We start from the raw sequence: 24,225 nt of genomic DNA, 5'->3' as shown, positions 1-24,225 counted from the left end.
AAATATTATGCTGTGCTTTCTCTTGACTCAAGAGGGAACATTCCACAGGGGCCCACAGCACGGGCCTCCGGCGATGCTCCTTCATATGGCTGAAGGCAGGTGGCCCGGTGGGGAGAGGCCATGGAATACTGTCTTGGGGAATTCAGGACCTCGTGACTGCGGTAGGAGTGGGGACACCCTGGGCGCTGCTGTGTGTGCTGAAGTGGAACACGGTACCGTTATTTTTCCATAGGTTTGTTAGGCCCATTGCTTTAGAGCTGATAGCTTTTTATCATTATTGTTTCTAATAAAAAATCCAAAACAAACCTGAGAGTGGATCATCCATAAATATTCCTACAGACCTAGCAACTCATGTGGCCAAGACAAGCTCTTCCCCCGTTGGAATGCCTGACGGAGGACCCGGCTGTGTCCTCAAGACCTGGCCTTTTTTCCTTCGGGTACTTACGGGCTCACAGAGCTTGGAGGGCTTGGTTCTGAATGTCTCAAGCACAGAGGGCTGGGCTGAGCAGATGTGGGCATAGGGGTTTCTGGTCCTTGTGATGTTTGAAAATGTTGCTTTGACATTTAAGAAAAGGACACAGGTCCACACACACACACACACACACACACACACACACACCCTTCAGGCATCTCCTGACCTCTGGAAGGCTTAACCTCTGGAAATCTTAACTGACTATAACACTCTGTGGATAAAAATGCAAGTGCCGAATAAAACCGACAAAGTTAAGCTTGGTTTGCTACCGTCACGGAGCATATGAAACGTTTCAGATGCAAACGTAAGTAGGTTCATACATTCTGGAAGTCAGGGAAGGTCTGTGTTGGCCCAACATCGGGGCTCCTGAGAGCCCTGGCATGACAGGATGCCACCTCTGCCTCCGAGCTCACCCCGGGCCTTCTGTGTCCAGCCCTTCTGGAGGAGTAATAGCAGACCCTGCCACAGCTCATACTCTCCGCGTTGGCTGATGAGGAGAAAACTTACAACTTTAGCTCTGGCACCCAGAGAAAGCACCAAATGCCAACCCTTTGCCCACTCCTCTTGTCCTGGAGGGCACATGCTGCTGTCCCGGGTTTATCACACACTTTGACTCCATCATTGGCCTCAAAGCACCAAATCCTGACCTTGAGGGATAGCAAAGGGAGCAACGAGCAAGACAATTAGCTCCAGGCCTGGTCCCCCAGGTTTGTTCTCATCGCCACCCTCCCAACCAAGGGAAAAGGCTCACCTATGGTTCACGCCCACATTCTGCTGACAGACTTGGCTCTTACCGGGGATCCCCCATCGTTGTGTGTTCAGTTGGGGGCAAGGAGTAGCCAGCAACTCCTCTCCAGTGGTGGTCCCCCTGGACTTTCACCCCAGCATTCCAGCTGCTACAGACCACCCATGCCCTCCCCCAGAATCCACTACAAGTGTCAACCCCTGCACAGGTCCAGGAATAGGTCACAGCTTTCCACTGTGATGAATACAGGGATGAACAGCCATTACTCCAACCACCCACTCACGGACTGTAGCTGATGCCAAACCTGTATTATGATCAGGGCCTGGCTTCTCTCCCCGCCCCCCCCCCCCCCAAAAGACCCTAAGCTTATCTGCTCTCTAACTTACTCATTCATTTAACAAATTAAGCACCAAATAAAGCCCTGGGGGTTAGCAGTCAGCCACACAGACATGGCCTATGGCCTCAGCAAGCTCATGTTCAAGATGGAGCCCCAGGCAAGAATACAGGCAATTAGTTACAAGACTGTGAGGCAAGAGCTACAAGGGAGTCCATGCAGAAACTCAGAGCGGACATGCAGTCCTGGGCAGGACAAACCTGGGTGACTAAATGATTTGGTAATGAGAGAGAGAGAGAGAAGCCAGAGGCGAGTACTCACTATTTAAATATTAAACAATAACACCTTGTGCATAGTAGGTGTGACTATAAACAGCGACTCTTGATGCAAAGCAAGTACAATGAGCCCTTTAAACTCCAGGATACAGAGATTATGCCTCTTACTATCTCCCCAACTCCAGCAGCGTTTTATCGTCTCCCCCCTCATCCATTTCAGAGGAGGGATCTAAGGCACAGAGAGACTGCCAGACCCGCCCAAGACCCCACCGTTAGTGAGTAGCCAGGCCGGGGTCCAGCTCTGTGCGGCTTCCATGTCTGCATCTTGTCCTCCCAGCCAGCATCCTTAACAGTGCTTAGCTTTTTACAGGCAAGGTGTAGGTGACCCTGGGTCATCCCAGCCCCTGTCCATTAGAGGGAAGGCCACACACAGAAAAGTGAGAAACCATACCACCCCGCCCCCAGCTACACTGACACCGAGGCTGTGTGCACCACTACCCACCCTTCCTCCATGGGTGTCCAATGGCCTCGCCCAATTAATGAAATCATGGGATCCTGTATGATGGGAGGCAGTGGCTGTCACTCTGAAATAGACCAGCTCTCTGGAAACACATCCTCCGATGAGAGCAACCGCAATGTAGGTTACAGCTCGCTGTCCTCGGCCTCCTGAGCTCATTAATAATGAAACAAATCCATCTTCCCTCCCCACTGATTCCCTCCCACTGTGTGTTTCCCCGCCTTACTGAAGCATTGTCTTGACCTCGCCCCCTCCATGCACAATGTGCGCTGCGTAATAAATGGTAAATAGCAGGAAGTCCATGCCCGGGTGTTGGGTGCCGAGGAGCCCAGGCTTGGAGGGGTCCTGCCTGCTGTTGAATGCTGCTAATGTCAATTTGAATGCTAACATATGAGATGCCTATTTAGCTGGGAGGGTCTCTAACAGGCAGCAGCCCCCCAGGCCACTGTGAGACTGGCCCACTCTACTTTCCCAGGAAAGCCTAGTTAGAGATAGAAACACACACACACAGACACACACACACACAGACACACACACACAGAGACACACACACAGACACACACACACAGACACACACACACAGACACACACACACAGCATCATGAGGGAGGGAAGAGGAGCTCGCAGGCACCAGGTGCTGGCACGCACTCTCTCTCGCTTCTCTGTCCAGTTTCTCATCACTGGCCTTGGTGTGCACCTAGGCAGGTCCGTCCTTGGTCCCCTGGGCACATTAGCGGAAAACGTGCTGAGGGGAATTCTCAAGGACACTGCCTGAGGAAAATAGCCCAAACGGCACACCCTTCACGGCAAAGGGCACATGCCACCTGCACGGTCACTCGGAATGCCAACCTCACCAAAGCCAAACCCGGCTTCAAACAGGCCCAAATACCACCATCCCACTGGAACCCGTGCCTCCCCCTCCCGCCAGCTCAGGGACTCCACTCCCCAGGCGGTCCGCCTACTTAACTCCCTTTAAATTCACCTCTGGCCCCGTCTGCCCAGGCTAAACCCCAGAGCCAGGGTGGCCGGAAAGCAAACTTCGGGATCCCAGGAGCTCTCCAGCCAGGGCTCATTGTTTATGTCCTGAGTAGAATTTATTATTATTATTATTTTAAAAAACCCGGCCACTTTTTTCGGGGAGAAAATTGATTTGAAAAGAAAAAATTCTCTGGGGAAAAACAAACAAACAAACAAACAAACAAAAAACAGCCACTAGCACCTCCACGTGAGAACAAAACACTTGTTTTCTGGGTCTGTCACATAACAATCTGGACATAAAACCTCTATTCTTCAACACATTCTGATTCATTCTTTTCCCACGGGGATAAGCCACTCTTGCAGCTTTGAAAGGCCTTCCAGGGTTACCCAGTACCTAAAAGACCAGAAACTTTCTTTACCTACAACTCTCAGTAATACGCTCCTTAATTCTTCATTATCAGCATGATTAAGGAATCCCAAAGAGGGGGGCAAATGAAAAGGCAGAACTGCCACGTGTGATCCAAACACTCAGCCAGATGAAGGCACATGTCCTGAGGAGGGGCTTGCCTTTCCTGGTTTCCACCCCCTCTTATCGGTCAAGCAAAGCACGCCCAGTGGGACCGGCCTGTGGGCCGCCCGCTCTCCCCTCCTCTACCAACCTCCTCAGCACCGGCGCCGGCCCCATTCTATCGGTTTACACAAAATCATTATATAATGAGCTGGCGGGGCGCGGTGTGTTCTACAGTAACCTGTTTGGAATCACAGGATGCAGTTGGCAGGACAGAGCATGCGCAGAAACCCGGCTACTTTTTTTTCTCTCTCTCTTTTTTTTTCTTGAGCTTAAGGTAACTGTCGGTTAAATACCGCTGAGCCCTGCTGACTTCAATACAGGATGCTAAAAATGAAATAGGGGGAGGGGTGGGGGTGGCAAATCGCTGTGCACTATGGGCTTTCAGCCTATGGGAAGGAACTGGCAGGATAGTAAATACACAGAGGACAGAAAGAGGGATGGATGGGGAGGGCGATGCGGGTTGAAATACACAATATTCTCTATCGGCACTTTAGGTGACCTGAAATCTAGCCCGTAAGTACCAAACTGCAACGCAGGCTAGATCGGCACAGAAATGAAAAGCCCTCTGATGGGTGGGTCGATGGTTATTTGCTGTTTGTTTTGTTCTAACGTGAGTTTAAGGAGCTATTGTAAGCCAGCAAGGGGAGCCTCTGGACCGCCCGTGGGAAGAGCACTTGCTGTAGGTAGCAATGAATTCCCGGGCACCAAGGGGTCCCCCTTCAGAGCTGGTACCCTCCGGAGACGGCCCAGGAGCGCCTCTGTCCCCACCCCGTCTCTCTAAAGGGCGCAGAGAGGTGGCCTGCCGGCGCCCAGGCTCGCTCTTGTCTGCCTAGCCCGGGACTCGGCCGCTCCGTCCGCAGCAGATCCCAGCGCACGGTCCCCGGGAAGCGCAGGGGCAGCGCAGGCTCTGGCTTCGGGAGGCAGCTCCCTCTTTTGTTCCCCAGATCCTGCCCGGCGCTCCGGAGGGTGGTGCGCGAAGTGCCGGCTCCGGGAGCCCGGGGCGCGCGCGCCGGCGGGGGATGGGACCCTCTCCGGCCCAGGCTGCCCCCTCCCCAGGGCGCTTCAGGTCCGCAGGCCCCATGCCCCTCAGCCCCCCGGCGGACGAGGTCAAGGCCGTCTGTGCGGATGCTGGCCGCCTCCCGCCCACTCCTGGCCCCTCCACCTTCCCGGCGTCCTCAGCTGGTGCAAGGAGCATCCCGAGAGCCAGGTGGCCAGAATGTGGGCGACGGGAGACGGGCACCTCCTCGGGGACCCGGGGGCAGGTGTCAAGGTGAGGGCGCGGGTCTTTGTGTCTCTCGCTCTCCTGGAAAACAGCACCAAGCCCCAGGGGCGTAAAATGCGCTCACTCACCAAGGCGGTGCCGACCGAGAAAGCGGCCGTCAGACAGGCCATGCCCCGGGGACGGCGGGGACGGCGGCGGCGGCGGCTGCGGCGGCGACAGGGACGGGCGGCGGGCGCGAGGCTGCGCTCGCTCACTCGGGACTCAGCCGCTGCGCCCCGCGCTGGCTCGGGCTCCCCGGGCTGCTGGGGCTCCGGCCCCGCCCCGCGTTGGCCCCGCCCATGACCAGCCCTCGACCAACCATTGGCCAGTGTGCGGTGTGGGGCGGGGCCGGCAGGTGCGCGTGCTCTTGTTTTGCTCCTGCTGGGGGCCGCTGGCCCAGCTCCCTGGCATCCCACTCCCAGAGCCTTTCACGCCCCTGAGCCTGGCAGGCACTGTGGGCCCTCCTCAGCACCGGACCCCCCTCACCCCCCGCCCCGAGTCTGGAAACAGGCGGGGGCTAGGCCAGCGGCCCAGGGCTCCCACAGACAGCGGGGGGTGGGGGGCGGGGAGTGTCCCCCTCTAGGCCCGCCAGACTAGGAATCCTGGGAGGGAGGGGAAAGGAAAGGGGATCTTCTCTTTTCATTTTTTCTTTCTTGTGCAACCTCTCTGCCAGATAGGACCATGGAGACTAATGAGGAGATGGCCGCCCCAACACCCCCTTCCCCATTATAGCTTGCATCTAGGGTGACCCCCTACACACACACACACACACACACACACACACACACACACACTGAGGCAGCAATATACACTCATATGCAACATTGCTTTGTGCCCGTGTAAAGTAAAAGGCTTGCTTTTGCAGAGTGATGAGAGTGATGTTTCAGTGCCTGGCCCTGTACCTGGGCCACAGCTGTGTACCCGTAACTGAATAAGGAATGACACTCCAGACACCCTCTCATTTGGACTCAGACTGGAATATCAGATGGCCTGGCATCTGCTAAAGCCTTTATTATATACTAGAGGCCAGTGCATGAAATTCATGCATGGGGGGTGGGGAGGGTCTCTCAGCCCGGCCTGCACCCTCTCGCAATTCAGGACCCCTTGGGGGGGAGGTCCGACTGCCAGTTTAGGCCTGAAACTGGCAGTTGGACATTCCTCTCACAATCTGGGACCGCTGGCTCCTAACCACTCGCCTGCCTGCCTGCTTGATCACCCCTAACCACTCTGCCTGCCTGCCTGATGGCCCTAACCACTCTGCCTGCCTGCCTGATTGCCCCTAACCGCCTCTGCCTCGGCCCCCACTGCAGCGGCTTTGTCAGGAAGGACTCCAGAATGACGTCTGGAAGGTCGTTCAGCTGTCCGGTCTAATTAGCATATTACACTTTTATTATTATAGATAAGTGGCACTATTTTTTGGTAACCATGGTGACAAGGCATTCTTTACTCCCAATCTCAGAGGCTGTGTTTTGTTCAGTAGTTTTCATGTTGGGACTGCACACAGGAATGCATTTCTTTTCACCTCCAGCCCACCTGGGTCTCCGCTCACCATCCACACCTCAGATAAGCAAGCTCCTATTATTTAAAAAGGAGGCACAGTCTTTATGCCAGGCAGGTGGACTTCACACCCACAGGGGGCTTTTGTCTGAATAGTTTCACTTGAAGAATCCATGCATTACCTCTGTTCTACCTGCCTGCTGTATTTCCAGGTGCCAGTATCCATGTGCCAGGCCCAGGAGGTTATGTGGTGCCTTTAATGTAGTGAACAGGGAAACCAACAACCTCTGAATGTTCTGGAAAGAGGATTCAAATCCACAACCTCCTGGGGAAAGTTTAGGCCAAAGGACATAGTCCAAGGTGCCTAATTTCTGGGGCCCAGGGTTGTGGATAACCCTACAGCCACCACTTGCTCCAGGGGCAAATCCTATATAATAAAAGCCTAATATGCTAAGTGTCCGGTCACCTGGTCATCCATTCAACCAATCAAAGCATAATATGCTAATGATATGCTAAGGCCGCTCAACTGCTCACTATGACATGCACTGACCACCAAGGGGCAGATGCTCCAACCCGTAGGTTAGCTTGCTGCTGGGGTCTGGCCAACGGGACTGAGCAAGATGGGCCAGACATGCCCTGGAGCCCTCCCACGATCTCTCCCCGGCTGGTCAGAGAGCTGGTTTCAGCCTGATCCCGCAGGCATAAAAGGCTAATACGCAAATCTACCAAACGGCGGAATGACTGGTCGCTATGATGCGCACTGACCACCAGGGGGCAATGCAGGAGCTGCCCCCTGGTGGTCAGTGCGCTCCCACAGGGGTAGCACGGCTCAGCCAAAAGTTGGGCTCATGGCTAGTGAGTGCAGTGGCAGTGATGGGAGCCTCTCCCTCCTCTACGGCAATGCTAAGGATGTCCGATTGACGGCTTAGGCCAGCTCCCTGTGGAAAGCGGGCCTAAGCTGTCAGTCTGACATCCCCTGAGGGCTCCTGGACTGTGAGAGGGTGCAGGCCAGGCTGAGGGACTCCCGAGTGCACAAATTTCGTGCACCGGGCCTCTAGTAGAACGTAAAGCAGGAGAGGATGACACGGAATGCACTGGGGGAGGGCTGAACACTGCCCAGCTGCATGACAGGACAAGTGGCAGGACGGTGTGGCCTGTTGTGTTGGCATCTATTCTCTGTCCAGGATCTAGTCTCACTCTTATGAACATGTTCAGAGATTCCTCTGGGAAATCCCCTTGCCCCCAAGTTCTAGGCCAGGTGACTTGTGGCAGTGGCTGATCAGGAGCCAGAGGTGTAAGGCGATGGATGCTTGCTGGGCTCCTGGGAATGGCCAGGGGGACAGTGCAGAGGATGAAGCCCGTGACAAACTGGGTCCTTGTTGGCGTGGCTTGAGCTGCTGGCTTTTCTGTTACAGCCCCTGGGAGAGCCCCTCACTTGCACAGCCATCCATTGTGGTGGTAATAATCTTAGCCACATGGAAAATAATGCGTGTCAAGCTTTTCTCGCCATGCATGGCACATAGCAAAGCACTCCCATTCTGATCCTCACTAGTGTTGCCTTTTTGTGCCAAGTTAGGGAATAAGCAAATGGTAGAGTAGGTCATATATGTGACATTTGTATCGGGACTCCTGGTTGCAAAAGACAGAAGCTCAACTCCAACCTGCTTATGCTACAGGTAATGCATGGCCTTAGGTAGCAGAGCGGTTCTGGGTGCACTGGTTTCAGGCCTGCCAGGGCCGAGCACCTGTTGTCTGTCCTTAGCCCCTGGGTCTGGAGCTCTCTCCATGGCTCTGCTCCCTCTCTGCTGGTCTCTCCCTCAGCGTGGTTGTCCCCGCATGGCCCTCCCAACAGCTGTATTCTATCAGCCGACAGCCAGCCAGGAGAGTTGACAAACACCGAGTGGTCTGGCTTGAGTCACATGTGCCGAATGGGCCAAAGGGAAAGTCAGCCCCGGGAGAACCATGCAGAAAGATTGGGACCTGGGTGCTTCACCGAGGCTATTTTAGGGTGCCCTGAGAAGAAGTGTGGGTGCCAAGCAGGTAAGCACAAGAGGAGCTCATCACAGGACGGTCCAGTCCAGACCCCAACCCCAATAAGAATTTCTGCTAAGACAGGTTGGCCAGGCTGGGCTTGAGAATTCCTGGGCTGGAGATACTTCCTGCCTCAACAAGCAGCTGTTCCAGTATTAAGTAGTTGTTTCTCAGTGGTTAGAGCATCAGCCCATGCACCAGGGCCTTGGGTTCAATTCCCTGTCGAGGGCCTATACCTGGGTTTTCGGGTTCACTCCCTGCCTCTGGCCGGGATGGGTTCTGGAGGTGACCAGTTGATGTGTCTCTCTCACATCGATGTTTCTCTCTCTCTCTCTCCCCTTCCTCCCTCCCTTCTACTCTCTCTAAAAATGAGAATTAACAAAAAAAATAAGACGTTGTCATTGTTAACAAGCAGTTCCTGTGACTAATTGCACTCACGGTCACCCTGGGAGCTCTGTGTTCCACAGTCACACAGTTAGTCCTCCTCCTCTGTACGATAGGCCTTGAGCTGTTCAACGGTGGCGCCATATTTCTCTGGAGGCCTTTACTTCCATGGACCAAACATCCCTGGTCCCTCCAACATTGTTTCATAGACAGGCTCCCTCTTCCTGCTCACCTTTCCATGCATGAGTTCCGTTTTCTCAGTGTCCCTTGTGAAACGTGGGGTCCACCACTGAACACCTATTCAGGGTGCTCCCTCCTCGCTAATGAGTGAGCTCTCCCAGGTTCACTCACACTGTTGCTAAGGACAAGGCTCCCTGCCGCTGAACCAGCTAACTGTGTTAGGCAGTTGGACAGACGAGCAGAGCAAGGAAAATGGGCCAGGTACAGAGGGCAGAAATCCCCGGGTGCCTAGCAAAGCCCCAGGGTGACCTTTCCTCCCCTAGCATATCACTGGTCATGCTATTTGGAACCCCCCACCTTTCCTCCCTAGAGTTAACATCTAGGTCTCAATTGTATTTCAGCTCCAGGCCCAGAAAAGCAGCAAAACCAGACAAGGAATGCCATGGCTGCCCTCAGGGCCAGCTGCTTTGGATAATGACCTCCTGCCCTGGTGCCGACCAATCATCAGTGGCGACCTAGACCCTGAAAGGACACACCTGGAAAGCTGCTGAATATTCGATTGAGATCTTCCCCTGGGACCTCCCCTAAAATCTCTACCCTTAAAACCTTTAGGATTTAGGACCCAGGGAGCTCTCCCTCCCGGGAGCACACACTTGGTCTTTCCCAATTCCTCTCCCTCCCCTCCCCCCAGGCGCTTTACCATTGCTTTCCTCACTCCCAAGTTTCTAGGACCCTTCCTTTGCCTCTACAACTTGTTTCCTAAGCCAATTTCTTCTATGACTTACTTCTTCTACCTCTGTGATTTTTCTCAATAAACTAGAGGCCCAGTGCATGACATTCGTGTACTGGGGAGAGAGGGGGGGGCAGAGGGGAGTGGAGACCCCTCAGCCTGGCCTGCCCCCTCTCGCAGTCTGGGACCCCTCAGGGGATGTCTGCCTGCTGGCCCACAGGGATTGGGCCTAAGCCAGCAGTCAGACACCCCTCTCGCATCCGGGCTCTCACAGTCCAGGACCCCTCGCTGCTTACTGCCCGCCTGCAGCGGAGGTGGGAGAGGCTCCTTCCACTGCTGCTGCTCCAGCCAGCTGGGAGCCAGCTTCTGGCTGAGCAGCACACTGACCACCAGGGGGCATCTCCTGCATTGAGCATCTGCCCCCTGGTGATCAGTGCACGTCATAGCGACCGGTTGTTCCGCTGTTCAGTCAATTTGCATATTAGGGTTTTATTATATAGGATGTTCTCTTAATAGTTTGAGTCTTGACTCTGAATTCTTTCCTAGCCAGAACCCAAGTGCAGAGGTTGCTGAACCCAGGTCCAGGCTGACCCCATGGGTCTAACACCTGGTGCCATTCTGCCCCCCACAGCACCATGACCTAATGCCCTGGGGGCACGCAGGTTCACGAGCTCAGTCGGCAGTGCACTACATTCACTTCCCTTGTAATGATGTAGTTCCAGTTGCCTGACTTTCACTTTATCCCCCAAATTCCATTTTTAAAAAATATATTTTTATTGATTTCTGAGAGGAAGGGAGAGGGGGAGAGAGATAGAAACATCAATGATGAGAGAAAAGCATTGATCAGCTGCCTCCTGCACGCCCCCTACTGGGGATCCAGCCTGAAACCCAGGCATGTGCCCTGACCTGGAATGGAACTGTGACCTCCTGGTTTACAGGTCAATGTTCAACCACTGAGCAATATAGAACGGGCCCAAATACCATTTTTAAGGAGTGTCCACTTTATCTCTGCCAGATGCCCAGACACTGAGGCTGGGAAATGCGGGGGATAAGAGAGGGGGTGTGTACAGTTAGGACTTGGTCTCTGTGTGAGGATTCTGCTCTGGCCTGACTCCCATGGTTGTCTGTCTCCAATGTCCAGAAGTCTCCTTATGGCATCCTCTGGGAGCCCCTCCCTCCCCAATCTTCCAGGAGGTGGGGGCAGAAGAGGGGCCAGGAGATGAGAGTGGAGGGGGAAGGAGGGGAAGTGCCCAGAGGCTGAGGTCAAAACAAAACAAAACAACACAAAGCAAAAAACCTAGATTAATGAGAGCTGTTTTGAGGGAAAGAAAAATGCAAGTAAATATTTCATAAACTAAATTAGGAAGAGGCAAAGCATTGCAAACAGATGATTTCTGTTTTCTTCCACTAGCACTGTGGACACTGTAGACGAAAAGGTGCTACATGCTGACCTGACTGGCTCAGGGAGGCCTGCGTGGAGCCCTTGCAAACTCAGAGACCTGAAGTAACCACATAGGATGGTCTGAAATGAACACTTTAAGTAAAAACAGTCTATGGTGGGTAGTCATGTCCTAGGCCGGTACCTTCTCTGACAAAGGTCAATCTTTACCTTAACTGAGCCATTTTTTTTCATCTATGATAATACATTGTTGGAATGTCAAAGTAATTCTTCTTTTTCTGGACCCCTCAAGGCACAGGCACTGCCCTGTGGAGATCACAAATTCCCTCATTGTTATTGAGTTAATTGTTGACTGTTAACTATCCTGTACCCATCTAAGTAAGAGAAGCATGTGTCCGTCATTTTACATTTTATCCAATCCCTGAGGTTTCCCCGATTTGCTTTTTCCCACCTCCCTAACCAATCACCAATGGGCTTTAAGTAACCCTCTTTTGATTGTAATTTATAAAACAAGGTGCAAAACTGCCATCCTCCAGAGCATGGTCTCAGTCCCTTGAGATTCTGCTTCCTGGCAATTGTGGAGAGTTTGGCTCAAATAAACTCACAAAAATTCTTCACAGGTTTGAATGTTTCTTACGTTAACAGCACAGAACAAAGAGTGGCATGCAAGGTCTTGGAAAGTATTTCTATAAATGGAGAAAGAGGAAATACCATCTGCTGTTGAGATGGCCTTCAACGCTGAAGGTTAGGACCGAAGTCTCAGAGGCAGACACTGGAACATGACTGCAGGCTTCCTCCACACTTGTGAATGGTGACGTAAGTAAGAAATGACCAAACCTGTAGAAAATTTTTATGAGCTTATTTGAGCCAAACTGACGACAATTTTAGGAAAGCAAAAATCTCAATGAATTGAGACAGTGCTCTGGAAAATGGCAGCTTTCCCAGTTATTTTATACATCAGGATCAAAGGGGAAGACATGAGCAATCCTATATAATAAAAGGGTAATATGCAAATTGACCCTAACGGCGGAACAACCGGGAACGACCAGTGGCTATGATGTGTGCTGACCACCAGGGGGCAGACACTCAACGCAGGAGCTGCCCCCTGGTGGTCAGTGCACTCCCACAGGCCAGAAGCCGGGCTCAGGGCTGGCGAGTGTAGCGGTGGTGGCAGGACCCTCTCCTGTCTCGGCAGCAGCGCTAAGGAGCAGCGAGCTGAGCAGAAAGGTAAGGAGTGAGCAGGAGGGGAGCAAGGAGCAAGGGATCCCAGATTGTGAGAGTGATGTCCGACTGCTGGGGGCATCGGGCCTAACCCAGCAGTTGGACATCCCCTGAGGGATCCCGGACTGTGAGAGGGCGCAGGCTGCGCTGAGGGACCCCCACCCCCAGTGCACAAATTTGTGCACCAGGCCTCTAGTGTTACATAAAACCCATTGGTAGTAGTTTAGGGAGGTGGGAGAAAGCAAAACTGGGAAATCTCTGAGATTGGATAGACACATACTTCCTTTATATAGGTGGGTACAGGATAGTTAACAGTTAAAATTAACATGATAATAATAACAATGAGGGCATTTGTGGTCTCTGCTCTGGTGTGTAGTTGTGCTTTGAGGGGTCCAGAAAGAGGGAAATTACTCTGCTGTTCCAAAGGTATGTTACCATGTATGCTATTGTAGATGCAAAAAAAAAAAAAAAAAGAGGACAGGCTCAGTTAAGGTAAAAACTGACCCTTGTAGGGAAAAAATACCACCCTAAGACATGACTACCTGCCATGAACTGCTTTTAGTTAGGAAGTTTTAATTTCAGACCATCCTATGTGATCACTTGAGGTCTCTGAGTTTGCAAGGCCACCATGCAGGCCTTCCCTGAGCTTGTCAGGTTTAGTATGTGGCTCCCTTTCCACCCACATACATGACAGCCTCCCTTCACCCCCATAAAGGGTCCAGCTGAGAAATAACTGTAGCTCACAGGCCTCTGTGCACCCGTTCTTCTGAGGAGCCTCCCTCCCGTAATCCATCCTAGCACACCACCCGGGCCAGACAGAACGGTCCATTCCTCGGGCCACTGCAGTGGTTCTGGAAAGGATTTACAGACCCAGTGGGGCCATCAGCACTCTCATGGGGACTTGCCTGGGAAATCTGGGAGGGTTTCTTTCCCTATTAGAGTTGGCAGCCACATGCAGTGGCATCTTCCTTGTCCTGAGGAGAGTGTCTAGGTGACAACGATGTGACCGCTCTGAGGAGCAGAGCTGAGAGATGGAGAAGGTCAGAGAGCCCTTTCCAAGAAACTGGACAGCATGGTGGGTGGTAGGCACTGGGCTATGGAGCCAGGTGGCCAGCTCTTTCATAGGTTCATCTCCCTCTCTCTTTCTAAAACAATATTTTTAAAATTGATTTCAGAGAGGAAGGGAGAAGGATAGAGAGAAAACATTAATGATGAGAGAGAATCATTGATGGGCTGCCTCCTGCACACCCCCTACTGGGGATTGAACCCACAACCCAGGCATATGTGCCCTAACTGGGAATGGAACTGTGACCTCCTGGTTCATTGGTCAACGTTCAACCACTGAGCCACACCAGCCAGGCAGGTTTGTATCTCTAAGTGCCTCCATGACATCCGCTGTGAAGTGAGTGACAATTGTGCCCATCTCATAGGAATATTGTGAGGATCATAGGAGTCCATTTTGGAAAATCATATCCAGTTCATAGTGTGCCAGTATGTCCTATAAGTAGATATTGGTCATTGCCATTATTTATTTGCTCTATGGGGCTCTGTACTCTCCCTCTGACTTGGAGCTGGCATGCATTAGCTTTAAAAGCCCTGATTAAGACAGTTTGGCAATGTTGTTAAGAGTCAGGGGCCAGAAACCAGTTTATGGAAAAATCCTTACAAATAGTTCATAGGTCAACCCTGTAAGCCCTTATTGCCTTAGGTTCTGTCCACCCCGGCACACGCCTTATCTCTTCAGCATCTCTTACATATTTCTTTGCCTATGACATCATTCTCAGCCTAGCATCTAGCCAGAGTAGGTGCTTGATAAAAATCATGAGTTATATTGGAACAGCTGCTAATGCTTTGACAAGTTCTGTAACATGGATAAACCCATGTGACACTCAGAGCACCCTGTGGGGTAGGAGGGCAGCTGCCATCACGCGTGACTCCGACTCCCCAGACCCAGGTGCAGGGAGGGCTATGTGTTGTTTTCTCTATCAGCCAGACCACCTGCCTCTGGTCCCTGGAACGCAGTGCCTTCATACCATGCCAACTTGGGCATAGATCGACTCTCCTGGCTCCAAAGACCACAGCTCAAGTCCAGGGTGCTCAGTACCCTGGTCACCACTGCAGAAGTTCTCTTGCCTCCCAGAGACACCTGAGCTCTCCTGGGATCTGCAAACCCCACCCTTCCCCTCCCTGGACTGGCAAACTGTCCTGAACCTCTGTCTCACTACTTCAGCTCTCCATCCCTGCTCCTCCAGGAAGACCTGGGTGGCCACCCTGTTGAACCCCGGCTTGTGAAAGCAAAAGTCTGGTTAGGGAGATTATCTCCTGCATGCCTGGAAACTTCTGGGAAGATCCCTGCAAGTCGAAAGTACCCAAGGCAGGAAAGAAATAATTCAACTAAAAAATAATTTGAAAAAAGACTTGGCTATTTTTTAAGGGAGGGAAGGGGAAAATGGCTAGAGCAAGGAAATTAATATTGGAAATTATCTCAGTATCCTTATCCTGGCACAAGGAAATAAGGCTCTGTGAGGTTTGAAACCTGCCTCGGGTTACAGTGCCCTGGCAAGGACCCAGGCCTCCTGCCTCCTGCCGCACACCACCTTCCCACAGCTGTCACATATGTGTTGAGGAATAGGCCAAACCCATTTCAATAGGCAGGGAGTTCTACAAGAAGCCCCCAGTTCAATCTGTTACAGGTCACAGGCCAGGCTAGTGGGGACATGGAGTAGACTTGCTTTTCTCTACTCCTCCCGGTGAGCACAACTCTGGACATTACACGAAACAAGCGTGAGGGGCGTCTGCAAGGAGGAGAGGTCTGGCCAGGGACCTTGGGTCTCTAGGAACCACACAGTGGTGAGGTCTCTGTGTTTTCTCTTTGCCTCTTGTATCCCAGACTTTCAGGGCAAGAAACCAACAACCTTGAAATGCAAATAGGCACAAACAAACAAAGACCCACCCAACCAAAGGCTGCTTTCTCTAGTCAGAGAGATGGAAAAGGAGCAACCTAGCAATATACGACTCTGCTCCAGCCCAACACCACACAATAAACTGCCCTGTCCTCAAGGCAAGAAACAAACAATTCAACTAAAAAAGTAGATTACTGTAGAGGGCCCCCTGGGAAGGCACATGGGCATTTCTTTAATTATTGTCAGCTGAACTCAGGGCGACAGGCAGAGCCCTGCCCTGGAACACGTTTTGCCAAAAAGGCAAGAGTGTTATCAGCTTGGCCTTCACTTCAGCCCAGGTATCGGGTAGAGGGACTTTGATATGTAAATCCAGTCAAGCACCAGGAATGCTCAAGAATGCAAATAATCTCTTTTGATCCTAACTTTTGGTGAAACCCCCTGGTATTTGGGGGTATAAATAAACACTCTGCCTTGGCTCTGGGTCCCTGTCCCTCCATCAGAGGAGGCAGCAGTTCCACCCGGTCCCAGCTTTTTTTCCTTCTATTGTCTCTTTCTTTCTTTTATTTCTCAATCCCCAGCCGCCTCCACTCAGAACCGGTTCATCTCTCTTTCCGTGCTGGATGCAGAAAAGGGAGATCCCCGCCATATCTGCCCCATCGATTACCGCTCTGTCCCACCCACCCATACTGGCAAACACGAGTGAGAAGCTATATTCCCACCTCCCACAGGTTGTAATGAGGCACCCAAACCTGCTCCCACCCCCACTCAAAATGGAATCCACCCTCCCAGGCAGTGGGGTGGTGGGAGCGGAGAACCAGTAGAGTCAGGACTTTGACCACCACCCAGTGCTGACGAGGACACTACTCATGTGGGGAGCAAATGGGGCCTGCTATCGCTCCCAGCCAGGGAGATATGGGGAGTGGCCAAGTGGAGAGCAGAACCCCAACCCCTCTCTGCAGTAATGAGGAGCCCCTCTCTTGGGTGTCAATAAAGGCTGAGTGGGGAACCTGGACTTGGACAATAATGAGGAAGTGTCAGGAGAAGTAATGTCAGAAGAAGCCAACAGACTTAAATAAGCTCTAGAATCTCGTAACACCAAAATACCTAGATTTCCATAAAAAATTCCTCCTCTTCCAAGAACCAAGAACGTCACAATCCAAATGGACAAAGGTGTCACAAGTACCTGACCAAGATTTTGAAAGCAGTCATCATTTAAAAATGCCTCCTGAGCAATCATGAACACCCTTGAAACAAATGAAAAAAAATAGAAAGCCTTGCAAAGAAATAGAAGGTATAAAGAATAAAATAGAAAATTCAGAACAGAGCAATAGAATAGCCAAAATAAAAAAACTCAGCAATGGGCTCAACAGCAGAATGGAGGGCAGAAAGGAAAGGGTCAAGGAACTGAAAAGCAGAACAATTACAGAAATTACCCAGGCTTAGCAACAGAGAGAAAATAGGCAATACACAAAGTGGACAGGGCCTGGAGAACCTGCGGGACTATAACAAAAGATCTAACAAAAGATCTAACAGTTTCAGAAGGGGGTTGGGGATGTTGAAAAAGTACTCAAAGGAATAATGGCTAAAAACTTCCCAAATTTTGCAAAAGACAGAAATTTACAGATTCAGAAAGTTGATCAAATTCCAAACAGGATAAATTAAAAACATCTATAAGACATACCGTAGTCAAACTTCTGAAAACTAAATACAAAGAAGAGATCTTGAAAGCAGTGAGAGAGACATGACATCTTACCTAGAGATAAAAAGCAATTCAAGTGACAGCAGATTTCCCATTGAAAACAATGGAGGCCAGAAAGAATTGGCACACCTTTCATTTGCTGAAAGAAAAAATTGCCAACCCAGATACCTATATCCAGAAAAAATAACCAAGACTTGTCACCAGTAGACATATCCTAAAAGAGTGACTAAAGAAACTTCTCTAAATTTAAAAAAAAGGTAAAAGAAGGAAATTGTATATCAAAAACGAAAACACTATAAGTAAAAATATGGATAAATAGAATAGCCTTCCCTTCTGCTCTTGAGTTATCTAAATGGTGTTTGATGGTTAAAGCAAAAATTGTAATGCTGTCAAATGTGCTTCTAAATGTAAGTAGAGTAAATATTTAAGACAATAATATTATAAAGGAAGGAGGGTAAAGAGATATAAAGAGAGGTAAGGTTACTATATGGCACGCAAACCTATAAAACTATGACACCAGTAGACTGATAAATCATGGATATGTAATAAAATATCTAGAGAAACCACTAAAATAGCTATACAAAGATATATGCTCAAAACCACCATAGATAAATCAAAATGGATTTCTAAAAAATGTTCAAGTAACTCCCAAGAAGGCAGAAAAAAAAAAAGAAAATAGGAAAATGAAAAAAAGAAAACATAGGGAAAACAAAAAAATAAAATGCATACTTAACCCCATTATGTCAATGCTTATATTAAATGTAACTGAACTATACCAATTAAAACAGAGATTGGCAAAGTGGACTAAAAATATGTAATGATATAGGCAGCATGCAAGTAAAAATATGGAAATGATATATCATGTAAACATTAATCAAAAGAAATTAGAAATGGCTATATTAATACCAGATAAAGTAGACTTTAGGAAAAGAAAATTATCAGAGTTAGAGACATTATATTTTGATAAGAGGGCCACGGAGACATAACAATCCTAAATACAGGGTGGGGCAAAAGTAGATTTACAGTTGTGAGTACTTGAAACATAGGGTTTATTCTTGCATTATTATTTGTTAATTATTATTTTATTTTCCATACAAACAACCATAAACCTACTTTGACCCCACCCTGTATATATGAACCAAACGACAGAGCTATAAAATATGTGAGGCCAAAAACTGAGAGAACTGCAAAGAGAAATAGATAAACCCACAATTCCAGTTGGACACCTCAACACTTCTCTCACAATAATGCTAGAACAACTAGACAGAAAATCAGCAAGGACATAGAACTCAACAACACTGACCAATGGGATGCAATTAATATTTATAGAACACTCCATCCAACTATTACAGGCAAATACACATCATTTTCAAATGTTAATGGAACATATACCAAGATAGACCACATCCCGGACCATAAAACAAACCTCAACCAATTTAAAAGAATTGAAATTATATAGGGTGTGTTCTCGGATTCAAATGGAATCAAATGAGAAATTAGTAATAGAAAGATAATAGGAAAATCTCTGAAGACTTAGGATCCAAACAACACACTTCTAAATAACCCAGGAGTCAAAGAGGGAGTCCTCAGACGCAATAAAAAGTACAGTTAACTGAAGTAAAATGAAAGCACACATATCATCATTTGTGGGACGCAGCTACAGCAGAGCAGAGAGGGGAATTTCTAGCACTGAATGCATATAAATTAAAGATTAGGAAAAGTCTCAAGTCAATAATCCAAGCTCCCACCTCAAAAATGTAGAAAAAGAAATAGAAAAAAATAATAATGAGCAGAAATCAATGAAATGACAAACCTCTAGCATTACTAACAAAGAAAAAAGAGAGCGAGGACACAAATTATGAATGTTAAAGATGGAGCAACGGTTATCATTACAGGTTCCACAAACATCCGAAGGACAATAAGGGAACACTATAAACATCTCTACACACATAATTTTGAAAACTTAGATGAAATGGACCAATTCCTCAAAAACTTGTATACTATACAACAACTAACTTGATATTAAATAGGTTATTTGAGTAGTACTATAACTTTAAGGAAATTGTGTTCATAAATTTTAAAATTCTAAATAAGGAACTCTCCAGGCCCATATAGTTTAGAAATATTTCCCAATTCATTTTATTTGGCTAGTATTACCCTGATACCAGAGATAGTATATATATATATATATATATATATATATATATATATATATAGTCTATATATATACATATATATATGTGGTCTATAGTTTATATATATATATATATATATATATATATATACATATATATATATATATATATATATATACTATAGACCAATATCCCTCATAAATGTAGATGCAAAAATCCTTAACAAAATATTAGCAAATAGAATTCCATTATATATTTTAAAACATATGCACTATGCACTATGTCCAAATGAGGTTTATTTCTGGCATGCAGGACGGATTTAATATTTGAAAGTAGGTTAATGTAACATACCAGATAACAGAAAAAGCACTTGGCAAAATTCAACATCTATTCATGATTTTTTAAGAAAAAAAAAAACTATCAGAAAAATAGAAATAAAGGGCAACTTCCTCATCCTGATAAAGAACATCTACAAGAAACCTACAGCTAACATTATAATTAATGGTTAAAGACTGAATGCTTTTCCCTTAAGATCAAGAGTAATACAGGATATTTGATTTCGCCACTCTTCTTGAACATAGTGCTGAAATTCTAGCCAGTGTGGTAAGGCAAAGAGAAATAAAAGGCATACAGATTGGGAAGAGAAAAGTAAAACTATCTCTGTTTGCAAATGACATCATTGTTGGACCTCATAGGAAATTCCAAGGAATCAACAAAAACATTCCTAGAACAGTAAGTGAGTTCAGCAAGGTTGCAGGATATAAGATAAACATACAAAAATAACTTTTATTTCTATATTCTAGCAATGGACACTGAAATTAAAAAAACACACACATCTATATAATTTATAATTGCTCAAACAAAAGTAAATATTTAAGTGTAAATCTACCAAAAACATTACAGAACTTGTATTCTAATAGCTTGAAATATTGGTGAAAGAAGTCAAAGCTCTTTAAAAATGGAGAGTCATGTTTTGTTCATGGACTGGAAGACTTAACATAGTAAAAATGTCAATTATCCCCCAATTGATATACAGTTTTGATGTAATCCCAATTAAAATCCCAGCAAGATTTTTGTGGAAATAAATAAGAGTAATCTAAAATTTTTGGAAAGTCAAATGAATTAGAATAGTTAAAGCAATTTTAGGAAAGAATGAAGTAGGGGAAATGGAATGACCTGATTTTTAGATTAATTATAGTTACAGTAATCAAGACTGTGTGAGACTAGCAAAGAGATAGACACAAAGATCAATGAAACAAAATGAAAAATCTGGAATTATACCCACACAAATATGCCCCAAAATATGATTTTTTACATAGGTACAAAACGCTTCAATGAAGGAAAGATAGCTTTTTCATTAAATGGTGCTGGAGCAATTGGACATCCATAGGCAGAAAAAAAATAACCTGGGCCTAAGTCTCATGCCTTATGCAAAAATTAATTCAAAATGGATCATTGATTTAAATGTAAAACAATTTTTTTTTAGAAAAAAAATAGAAGGGAAAAAATCGTTGGGATCTAGGGCCAGGCAAAGGGTTCTTAAAACACCAAAAGTATGATCCATAAAATTAAAAAATATTAAGTTAGACTACATCAAAATGAAAAACTTTGTTAGAAAGATGAAAAGACAAGCCAGTCTGGTAGAGAAGACTTGTAAATAAACCTCATACCCAACAAAAAAAAACCTAGAATGTATAAAGAGCTGTGAAAACTCAACAGTGAAGAAAACAAAATCAAACAATCCAATTAGGAAGTGGGCAAAAGAGCCTGGCCGGTATAGTTCAGTGGTTGAGCATTGACCTATGAACCAGGAGGTCACGGTTTGATTTCCAGTCAGGGCACATGCCCAGGTTCCAGGCTGGATCCCCAGTGTGGGGCGTGCAGGAGGCAACCGATCAATGATTTTCTCTCATCATTGATGTTTCTCTCTCTCTCTCTCTCTCTCTCTCTCTCTCTCTCTCTCTCTCCCTTCCTCTCTGAAATCAATAAAAAATGTATTAAAAAATAAAAAAAATGTAAAAATAAAATGGGCAGCAGACATTTCCCTGAAGAAGATTGCAAATAAGCACATGAACAGAAGTTCCACATCCACATCACTAAGCATTAGAGATGCTTAAAATAAAATAAAATCACTACATGCTTTTCAGAATGGCTAAAATAAAAATTAGTGCAACACACCACATTGGAGGGTGTAGGCAAACTGGAGACTGGTTCGCTGCTGGTACAGCCAGCTGGTAAACAGTCTGCCAGTTTCTTGAAAAACTGAACCTGCAACTACCATTCGCCCCAGCAATGGCCCTCCTGGACATTTATCTCCGAGGAATATAAAGTTACATTCACACCAAAATCTGTGCACAAGAGTTTGCAGCTCAAACTTGTTTAACTTAGCTCAAACTTGCCAACAAGCCAGGTGACCCTCAATGGGTGACTCAACAAATGTGCTCCATCCTGACTCAGCAATAAGAAGGAATGAATGACTGATACATGCAGCAACCTGGATGGGTCTCCAGAAAATTCTGGAAGAAGCCTATTTCAAGATATCGTATTTAGAGCAAGCCCATTTATGCAATGTTCTTGAAATGACAAATTTATAGGCTGGAGACAAGAGCAGTGGCTGGTAGAATTAAGGTGGGGTGGATGGGGAGAAAGAGGGTGTGGCCGTAAGAGGGCAGCAGGAAGGAAACTCCTGGGGATGGGATGCTCTGACCCTGGACCATGCCCGTGTCCACACTCTGGATGTGATGCTGACCTGCAGTTGTGCAAGGTGCCTCCCCTGGGGGAACTGGGGAAAGGGTCCATGGGATCTCACAACTAAACAGGAAACGACAATTTTTCATTTTGTAGTTTCAAAATTAAAAATAATTCTTGCCGAAACCGGTTTGGCTCAGTGGATAGAGCATCAGCCTGCAGACCGAAAGGTCCCAGGTTCAATTCCGGTCAAGGGCGTGTACCTTGGTTGCAGGCACATCCCCAGTAGGGGGTGTGCAGGAGGCAGCTGATCCATGTTTCTCTCTCATCGATGTTTCTAACTCTCTATCCCTCTCCCTTCCTCTCTGTAAAAAATAAATAAAATATATTTTAAAAATAATAATAATTCTCTAGAAGTCACAGAACAGTCCTCATTGAGGTCCCTCTGGATGAGGTGGCCTCTGATCAAAACTATAGCAGAGCATAGACATCATGCCGAGTGTGGGGAGTGAGGAAGTACCGGTAAGTGAAGGTGCTTTGGGGATGACAGGGGGGACACAGGACCAGACAGCACCTGGGACCGGAGGAGAGTTTGTGACTGTGCTTTGTCCACCGTCAACTGGATAAAGGGAAGACTCTTCCTTTTTACTGGAAGAGAGAGAGACAGAGACAGAGACAGAGACAGAGACAGAGACAGAGAGAGACGGAGAGAGAGACGGAGAGAGAGAGAGAGAACCACAGGCATCTGCAGGCAGACAGCAATGGTGGGACGCCAGCCCGCCACCAGCCATCTGTGATGCTGGGCCTGTTCCGAGCCTCTCAAAGCCTCAGTCTTCATCAGTAAAATGGGAATAAAAGGACCACCATTGTGACAATTGAACGAGATGGGTAGTCATGGTGTGTGGGAGCCGAGAAGAGACAAAAGAAGGAGGCTTGTATGCATCCAACATTTCCACATCCTGAGCCCATGACCCTGCCCTTAACGCCACCCCCCCTCCCCTGCACATTGTTTTCACTGCTCACCTTCACTCCAACGGCTTTCTTTATTTTGCTTCCTATGAGCGACTGTTGTGTGGGACGCCCTGCAAGGGAAAATGGGTAGATACATGTACAAAGGAACTCCTCGATCACCAGCCTCAGGGTGACAGCATTTCAGTATCAAATATTAAGACATCAATATGGAGGTTGCAAAGTGAAAACTTCTAGTTACAAGATAAGTAAATCCTTGGATGTAATGTACAGCACCGTGACCACAGCTGCCAATACTGTATTGTGTATTGGACAGTTACCAAGAGATTCATCTTAAAAGTTCTTATCACAAGAAACTAATTGTAGCTACGTGAGGTGATGGGTGTTAACTACACTCATTGTGGTGATCATTTCACAATAGAAACGTATTTCAGGTCCTGATGTTGTACACCTTGGATTAACAGAATGCTATATGTCAATTATATCTCAATAAAATTGGAAAAATATTACGGCATCTTACTTTGGCCCATCTGAATTTACAGATTCGCTGGGTTTCTCGCTAGTGCCTGGGCCCACAGGCTGGAGAAGCTCAGGTGCGTGCTCACTGACCCCCGATATCTAGCAGATGCCTGGTTCTGAGTGCTCTCCGATAGACACTGTACATCACAGTTCAAATCCAAATAATTGTTTGCTGCCTGAACAAGAGACCCAACTTCTGTTCTTGGACCTGGCACTAGTTCTATTAATTCCATATATTTACATCACAATTTTTTTTTTTACTAAAGAGCATTTTGCCAGTGACTTACCCACAGGCTTGGGTGTAGATATCCCACAGGAGTTCTCCTTCTGCACAGAGGCCATCGCTGGGGAACCTATTTATTTGGGGATTAATAAAGGGAAGAAGCCCCGCCTTAAAGCAGAACTCCAGTTTTCACCGCTGCAGACATGTGAAAAAGCCCAAGCCACGAACTGAGATTCAGCTTCTGTTTTATACTAGAGAGAGAATGGTTTAAAATAGGGATGATGCAATCAGAGCTGTGATACTATTACCCAATGCAATTGTTCCTGCAGACAACAGGAAGCAACTGAGGTTACTAAAGGACAGTCTGCTCCCTCCCAGGTTACTAGCTCAAAGGAGAACCCACCACCTGCCTGATTGGCCAACTATGAAATCTACTGATTTATCACTTTGGGTCCGGTAGAAGATTTTGCATTTGTGAACATGGTGGAAATTAC

At 47.6% G+C, this 24,225-nt stretch overlaps 1 protein-coding gene across 4 annotated transcripts in view; it reads right to left on the bottom strand.

The window, feature by feature from the left end:
* The window catches only part of ABCG1 (ATP binding cassette subfamily G member 1), a 64,085-nt gene extending 40,216 nt beyond the window's left edge, over positions 1–23,869 (bottom strand). For 2 of the 4 annotated variants that reach the window (XM_079767084.1, XM_079767085.1), the window contains exon 1: positions 5,243–5,415. In XM_079767084.1, coding sequence (XP_079623210.1) covers positions 5,243–5,284 — 42 coding nt within the window. In that variant the 5' untranslated portion in view covers positions 5,285–5,415. Of the gene's footprint in view, positions 1–5,242; positions 5,416–23,043; positions 23,103–23,795 lie in introns of those variants that run through there. The other 2 variants (XM_079767083.1, XM_079767082.1) reach the window with 2 other exon arrangements.
* Positions 23,870–24,225: the final 356 nt, after the last annotated feature.

The sequence above is a fragment of the Cnephaeus nilssonii genome, assembly GCF_951640355.1.
Source record: "Cnephaeus nilssonii genome assembly, chromosome: 3".
Taxonomy (NCBI): domain Eukaryota; kingdom Metazoa; phylum Chordata; class Mammalia; order Chiroptera; family Vespertilionidae; genus Cnephaeus; species Cnephaeus nilssonii.
Note: the sequence above shows the minus strand (reverse complement) of the source record. Positions and strands in the feature narration are given on the sequence as shown.